General features: G+C 33.1%; 1 protein-coding gene across 1 annotated transcript; it reads left to right on the top strand.

The window, feature by feature from the left end:
• The first annotated feature begins 2,634 nt into the window (after nucleotides 1–2,634).
• LOC140788676 (probable L-gulonolactone oxidase 6) lies at nucleotides 2,635–7,186 on the top strand. The gene is made up of 3 exons (XM_073138051.1): nucleotides 2,635–3,328; nucleotides 5,954–6,209; nucleotides 6,298–7,186. Exons 1-3 carry the CDS (start codon nucleotides 2,666–2,668, stop codon nucleotides 7,113–7,115), a joined length of 1,737 nt encoding a protein of 578 aa, XP_072994152.1. The 5' UTR covers nucleotides 2,635–2,665; the 3' UTR covers nucleotides 7,116–7,186.
• The last annotated feature ends 363 nt before the right edge of the window (nucleotides 7,187–7,549 follow it).

The raw sequence follows: 7,549 nt of genomic DNA, 5'->3' as shown, positions 1-7,549 counted from the left end.
AGATCAAGAATGCCTATGGACATAGAAAATTCATTTAATTAGAGTTTTCTATATATATATATATTTATATACCTTTCAAGGCACAATTTTTGCATTTATACTTTTTAAAATTATTTTTTAGTATGCACAACCCTTAAAGTTAATTAACCGTTAAAATTAAAATAATTTAAATATAAATAGATAAAACATCTGATTCTAGTTTTATACATTTTTACATTTTTTTATTAAATTATTGAGACTCAACTTTTTTTTAAAAATTAATTGGAAAAATATTTCTGCAAAAAATATACATTTTGAGATACATGCAAATATTAACTTTAGATGGGTATATACTCAAATAAATAATTTTAAGTATATCCATGAAAAAAAAAACACTTCAATTTAAGCCCACCATCTTTGTTCACGAAAACTATAGGACTATCTTAATAATTTCATTCTTTCGATTAAGTTGTTCATTTAAGAAAGAGGGCCCTTACTGGTAGGACGTCGCCCTCATATATATAGGGCCAAACTTGTGAGATTAATTTCACGTGCCAAAAGAAAATATTTATTTCTCTTTTTATGATCAGATCTAATAGAATGCAATAAATTTTGATTTGGTTGGTAGATAGAGTTATTATTATTATTATTCTTATTATTATTAAAAGGTTGGTTGTTAACTTAACCACATGCATATATACGTCAACCCTACCATGTATATATATATATATATATATATATATATTTAATAGAGAAGAGTTGAGTGCAACTTAGATTTACCTCAGCCCTCGAAGTTGACAGATATCAAAGGTTAACATGTACGTCAGCCATACCACCGCATTACTGTTCCTATTTACGTAGGATATTTTAACTATAATAATATTCCTCATTAAGTAAAATAATTAGACTTGGCCACCTTAAACTTTAATATGTACTAAATAATTTATATTAAAATATTTAGTTTGACCACCTTAAACGTTAATATGTGCTATTTAATCTCAACGTTCTGTTCTTGTGATTATTGGTCTGTGTCATGATCTTATATTAAAATATAGAAAAGTTAGTTTTCGTTTTTGTTTATTGTTAGAGTTTCATTTTAATTATTAAGTAATGGGTCAGATAACAAAACTCATACGAAAAATTCATACTAAATATCTGACATATATCAAAGAATTATAATTTCTAATGAAATTTTAAGCAAATAAATATTATTTTATTAATCATGAATAGATATAAAAGACTATTAATTTTAATATTTTTAACATACTAAATATTTTAGTATAAATTATAATAATTTACAGATTGAAAATTTTAAATACGGACCAACAATGTAGTATATACTTGTAATGTATATATGTACTAGTTGAAAGCCTAACTAATTTTGCATGTTAACTACTTATACAATATCTAGATGTCTAGAAAAATAATTTAGTCGTGAAACAACTATAACTATAACAACAAAGAGATGATCCAAAACAGAATAGAGAAGGAAAAAAGAAAAAAAGAAAAAAAATACTACAACAACAAGCTTCCAATTATGAAGCTGATGCAATATTCTTCTCCAAAGATGAGTTGCTCTCCCCTTGAAAGATACAAAGTTTCAAGAATCCTTTCAAGAGAACAAGCCAACGGCTACTCCTGCAGCCTATGGACAAAGTTGTATATATATATATATATATATTGAAAATATATTTATTCAAGTCTAGTAACTAAATACAGATTTTTATATAAATTTATTCGAGGCAATTATTATGTTTTATAACGAAGCAATAAAAAGTGAGTAATGTACCTAATTTTTCTTTAAGATATGCGTATAAAATATCTTAAAAAATTTATATTACAATTTTTTGCGTAAATATATACCTTTTAAGAGCACATATGCAAACAAAAAAAATTTAATTTAATTCTCCGATCCTTGTTCACGTGAAGAACAGAACTTATCCTAATTATTTTATTTCTTTCAATTAAGATTGTACATTTAAGAGACAATGTCCCAGGTAGGACGTCACCAAACTGTGGGTTCAATTTCATGTGTCAAAAGAAAATATTATTTTCTTTTTTATGATCCCATCCGATCTCTAATCGGATCCAATCCAATAAATTTTGATCTAGTTGGTGGTAGTTAATTTTAACGTATGGGTACGTACCTCAACTACGACTAGCTCATCCAATAATATAATATGGATGATTGCAATATCTCTTTGGGAAGGACAAGATTCGGTGCACCCGCTCCTCCAACAAGCAGACTTCAATTAATATTAGTTTAGATATTAAATGCACTAAAATCATATGCACAATTGATAAATAATAAATAAACATAGATATTTTGTTAGATAACCTTTTCAGTTAAAAGTTTAAATTGTTAGTTAACAAATAAACAATGTAATATCATATATCTTTACTACGTTTTCGAATGCCACACTTATTATTGAAGATCTGATATCGTATTAGATAATTAATTATTTAAAAATTTAAAGCTGTTTGGTACGATACCAACTATAATAATACTACTTCTGAATCAATTGGTATGTAAAATTCGGATAATGATTGCCAAGTAATTGGCATCGCCCCTAAATTAACAGTGTATATATATATATACATATCGAGAGAGAGAGAGAGTAGTAGTAGTAGTAGTAGTAGTAGTAGTAGGTTCCAGTTGACAGATAATAAGGAGTTTCATAGAACAATGAGAGCTATTCACCTACTTGGGTTTCTCCAACTACTGATCTCTCTTGCATCCTCTAGCCCTCCGCCGGAATCGATCACATGCTCGTCTGGGACCGCCACCGGCTGCACGATCACCAACACATACGGCGCCTTCCCTGACCGCTCCACGTGCCGCGCCGGCGGCGTCGTTTACCCGACCTCGGAGCAGGAGCTCGTCGAGGCGGTGGCCAATGCGACGGCCCGCAGGAAGAAGATGAAGGTGGCGACGAGGTACTACCACAGTATCCCGAAGCTGGCCTGTCCCGACGGCGACGACGGCCTCCTCATTAGCACGCGGCAGCTCAACCGCATTGTTAACGCCGACTCGGCGAGGATGGTGATCACGGTGGAGAGCGGAGTAACGGTGAAGGAGTTGATAGAAGCGGCGGCGGACGTGGGGCTCGCGCTCCCGTACACGCCGTACTGGTGGGGCGTGACGGTCGGGGGTTTACTGTCGACGGGGGCGCACGGTAGCTCTTTGTGGGGCAAGGGCAGCGCCGTGCACGAGTACGTCGTCGGGATGAGAATCGTCACACCGGCGGCGGCGGAGGAAGGGTACGCTAAGGTTAGAGAGTTGGACGGCGGCCACCCTGAGTTGGATGCTGCTAAGGTTTCTCTCGGTGTACTTGGAGTTATTTCTCAGGTAACGACTGACTACTCCATAATTTTTTTTATTGAGATAATAAACACAAATGCATGGTTTACCATAGTCTACCATATGGACATTATAGACGTTAGTTTTATCCAAACAGCAGCTGAAATAATAAAAAAAAAATACTTATAATATTCTTTGTTTGATTTTACATGATGGATAAAAGAGGAGAGAAAAAAAAAAGGAGAACAAAAAGGAAGAGAATATATAACTTTCTCTCATCTTATTTAAATGTAATGGAGAAAAAAGAAGTGAAATATATGTTTACTCTATTTAATTTAATAAGAGAAAAGAAGAGAAAATAAAAAATAAATTAAAAAAAAACTATAAAATCCATAAGATTTCTCTTCTAAATAAATAAAATTATGATAAACAATAGAAATAATATATGTGAGATATATTATTCACATTCTATAATATTCGGGACAAGATACAATATCTATTCTTATTTAAATTTGTTAATAGAATATAAAAGATTTAGATAAATAATAGAATAGAATAGGAGCATAATTGGAATAGTAAAAATAAAAACTGTCTATGTTTTCTTTCGACTTTTTTACTCTCTTCCTCTCCACTTTTGAAGAAAGACAAATGAAAGTTTAAGTATTTTTTTATCTTTCTTTCTCTTCCTTAATCTCTCTCTCCTAAAAATTCGATCCACACATTAAAAACATATTTTCTCTCTTAGACTTTCTCTTCTCTTCTCTTCTCTTATTTTCTCCCAAATAAGGTGTAAAATTTAGTCCTTTTTTTTTATTTTTATGTTAACCTTAGGACACATACTTAAGAGTATTAAAGTCATTGAGCATTTATAGTTAATTTATCTCATTTATATGGTAATTGGCAGCTGAAAAACGAATAGTAGGGCATTCTTTAGGCATATAAACTAAAATACAGGATCGAATAACATATATCTTATAATTTTAAGTCTATCCAAGTAAATTAGACAATTTGGCTAATCATTAATTATAGAATCATTTAGTTAGGTTGGGTGTGGTTAGAAAGCTTCCAAAGAATTATACTACCCGAGCATGTGGTGAGCATCTCAGGTTTGTGTTGAATAATTTAATAAACATTCTAAGTTGGCCTCCCCAATTAACTAATAAGTTGTTAGATAGCAAATCAACCTATCAAGTACTATAAAATCTTAAGGCCAGAATTAAAGGACAATTTACAATAGCTATTCTATTCTAGATTCGTATTCTTAAAATTATACTTTTAATTTAGAATATAATTTTTTAATACTTATTTGTAAAATAGTATAGTAGTATAATAATTATATTTAAAGTGACATAAAATTAAAGCAAAATATAAAAAGGATGTGAAAATTGATGTATAGTTATCAAAGTCATTAGAACCCTAACTTACGAGGCTATAACTTATAAAAATAATCACCAATCTGTCGAGGCTAATCTGTCAGATTAATGAATGTGATTAATAACCATTAGGGTTCTAATAGCTCATTAAAATAATCTGTCAGATAATTACCGATTTGTCTAGTTGAGATAATTACCAATCCTTCATTTTATCAATACATGTTGCCAAACCTTTATTAATGCCATGAAGGTGGACCTTATCAGAGAGCAAATCGGCAACAAGCTTGAGGATATCATTCTTAACAATAGACTAGTATCTTTGATAGAAGAGAATTGGAAAAACATTTGGCCTCGGGGCTATTTTAGCACCAAGATCAAATGCTACAAATTTAACTTCGTCTTCAAAGATCGGCTAGATAGTACTTGAAAATTTGGTTGAAGGATTTTCATATAATTCGTCCCAATTAATAGAAAGAGGAGAAGACAAATGAGATAGAGAAACGATCTTTCTAAACCGGTAAAAAAAAGGTTCAGATTAGAAAGTGATTAGTAACTGAATTGTCATCAATTATAAGATAAGCAATATAATTAGTCTTTCTTCTGCAATTAGCATAATAGTGATTTTTTTTTTTGTATGCGTTTTAATCACTAACATTGAGCCAAATATGTCAGAGATTTTTTGATGCCAAATAATTTTTTCTTGAAGAATAATTTTATTTAGGTCACATTTCACTGATTTTCTGAAGGAGAATTCATCATCATCACATAAACCAGCCGATTCCTCTGTAGAGTCTAGATCTGGGATTGTTCTCTTGAATCTAGCCTCTTTTTTTTTCAGCCTTAATCGAGTGAAAATTAAATCTGCACTATAATCCAATTTATTAATAATTGGGTCCTAATCAGAAGATTTTCGTTTATCAATCTAGTCCAAGATATATGATTGGAAAGGATTCTAATTTGTAGCCAAAGAGATTTGCCCAACTATTCGCATTAGAAATGCCCCCATAAACTAATAAAGCTTTTCGTTGAAAAAATGATCGTCAAACCAAAGATTAATTCAAGAAGAAGATGGTAGGCTTCATAACATTTAGAAAATATTTTTGGCAATCTGTACTGGCTCTCCAATTTTCAATCTTAATCCAATTGTTGTTATAACTCGTATTCTTGAGATAGAACAAGTAAAAGACAAGAGTTAAAATAATAAATAGCTATATAATAATAACAAAGTTAGAATATAGTATATTTATTTATAAATTTTCCAATAAAAGTATTAATTGAATTCCTGCTTTTCTTGTTTTAGGTCACTCTCGCATTGCAACCACTCTTCAAGCGTTCACTCACCTTCTCAGAGTGTGACGACTCCAATCTAGCACAGCTCGCCATCGCCTTCGGCTATCAGCATGAATTTGCCGACATTGCTTGGTACCCGAGCCACCGCAAAGTTATATATCGGATCGACGATCGTGTACCCTTCAATGTATCAGGCGATGGTGTCTATGACTTCATTGGATTTCGATCCACTCCAACTCTAGAAACAGTACTAAGTAGAATTCTAGGTAATATCTAATAGAATACTGAATACATACTAAAAAATGCATCTAGTATATCACTCTCAACTGATGTTCCTTATTCTTTTGTGTAAAGAGGAGAGTTTCGAGGCCACGGGCAATGCTAGAGGTAAATGTCTAAACTCAAAGGTAATCACAAACATCATCACGATCCGAGGATATGGCTTGGCAAACGATGGTTTTTTATTCACGGGTTATCCAGTGATTGGCAAGCAGAATAGGATGCAATCCTCTGGTGGCTGCCTCAACAGTGAAGATGATGCTCTCCTAACTACTTGCCCTTGGGATCGGAGAGTCCAGGGGTTGTTTTTCCACCAAACAACCTTCACCATTGCATTGTCTAAAGTTACAAACTTCATCCTTGATATTCAGAAACTTAGAGACATATATCCTGCAGCTTTTTGCGGTATAGAGCTCTACAATGGCATCCTCATGCGCTACGTTAGGGCTTCAACTGCCTACTTAGGCAAGCAAGAAGACGCAATAGATTTCGACATGACCTACTACAGGAGCCATGACCCGATGACACCAAGGCTTTATGAAGATGTGTTAGAAGAGATCGAGCAGATAGCAATAATCAAGTATCAAGGCCTCCCACATTGGGGGAAGAATCGCAATATCGCATTTGTTGGAGTGATTCAGAAATATAAGAAGGCTCAAGAGTTTTTAAGGGTGAAAGATGCATATGATCCTAAAGGATTGTTCTCAAGTGAATGGACAGACCAAGTTCTAGGGATCAAAGGAAGAACAAGCATAGTAAAGGAAGGGTGTGCCCTGGAAGGGTTGTGTATATGCTCAGAGGACATACATTGTGCCCCTGACAAAGGATACTTCTGTCGACCAGGTAAGGTCTACAAGGAAGCGAGCGTTTGCACTTCAATTGAACAATACTAAAGAGTCACCAGGCATCAAGCTTGAAGAGGTGATTACTTATGGATTTTAATGCAAAGGAGGTTGTTTGTTTGTTGATGCATCATAGTATTTTGGCTGGCGTGATTTTTTCTTCCTATCCTAAAGAATTGAAAAGAGGAGAGAAAATTTGAGTCACGTACCTAATGGCGAAATTGTTCAGAATCCCTGATATTTTCCAGACGAGTTAAAACTCTGTCAAGTGTAGACTTTGTGGGAGAAAAAAACAGAGGTATCCTGAAGCCACATAAAGATCATTCAATGCTAAACTAAGGTAGCATATTAGCAGCAAAACTGGAACAATGCCAGAAAGTAAAAAGGTTCTACCATATTGAATCAAAATGACTCAAGAAAGAACATTAGATAAAAAGAAAAAAGAAAAGTTGCAATAAGCTCTTAGAGACGATCCTTCACAAATA

The sequence above is a fragment of the Typha latifolia genome, chromosome 5 (genome assembly GCF_019914945.1).
Source record: "Typha latifolia isolate L0001 chromosome 5, TyphaL0001v2, whole genome shotgun sequence".
Classification (NCBI taxonomy): domain Eukaryota; kingdom Viridiplantae; phylum Streptophyta; class Magnoliopsida; order Poales; family Typhaceae; genus Typha; species Typha latifolia.
The sequence above is the reverse complement of the archived record's forward strand: the minus strand, read 5'-3'. Positions and strand labels throughout refer to the sequence as shown.

What these genes read in the sequence shown, in the direction of transcription:
- LOC140788676 (XM_073138051.1), top strand. Translation starts at nt 2,666, where the DNA reads ATGAGAGCTATTCACCTACTTGGGTTTCTCCAACTACTGATCTCTCTT. An exon ending in TACTTGGAGTTATTTCTCAG is followed by an intron (nt 3,329 to 5,953) that starts GTAACGACTGAC and finishes TTCTTGTTTTAG; the next exon opens with GTCACTCTCGCATTGCAACC. An exon ending in AGTACTAAGTAGAATTCTAG is followed by an intron (nt 6,210 to 6,297) that starts GTAATATCTAAT and finishes TTTTGTGTAAAG; the next exon opens with AGGAGAGTTTCGAGGCCACG.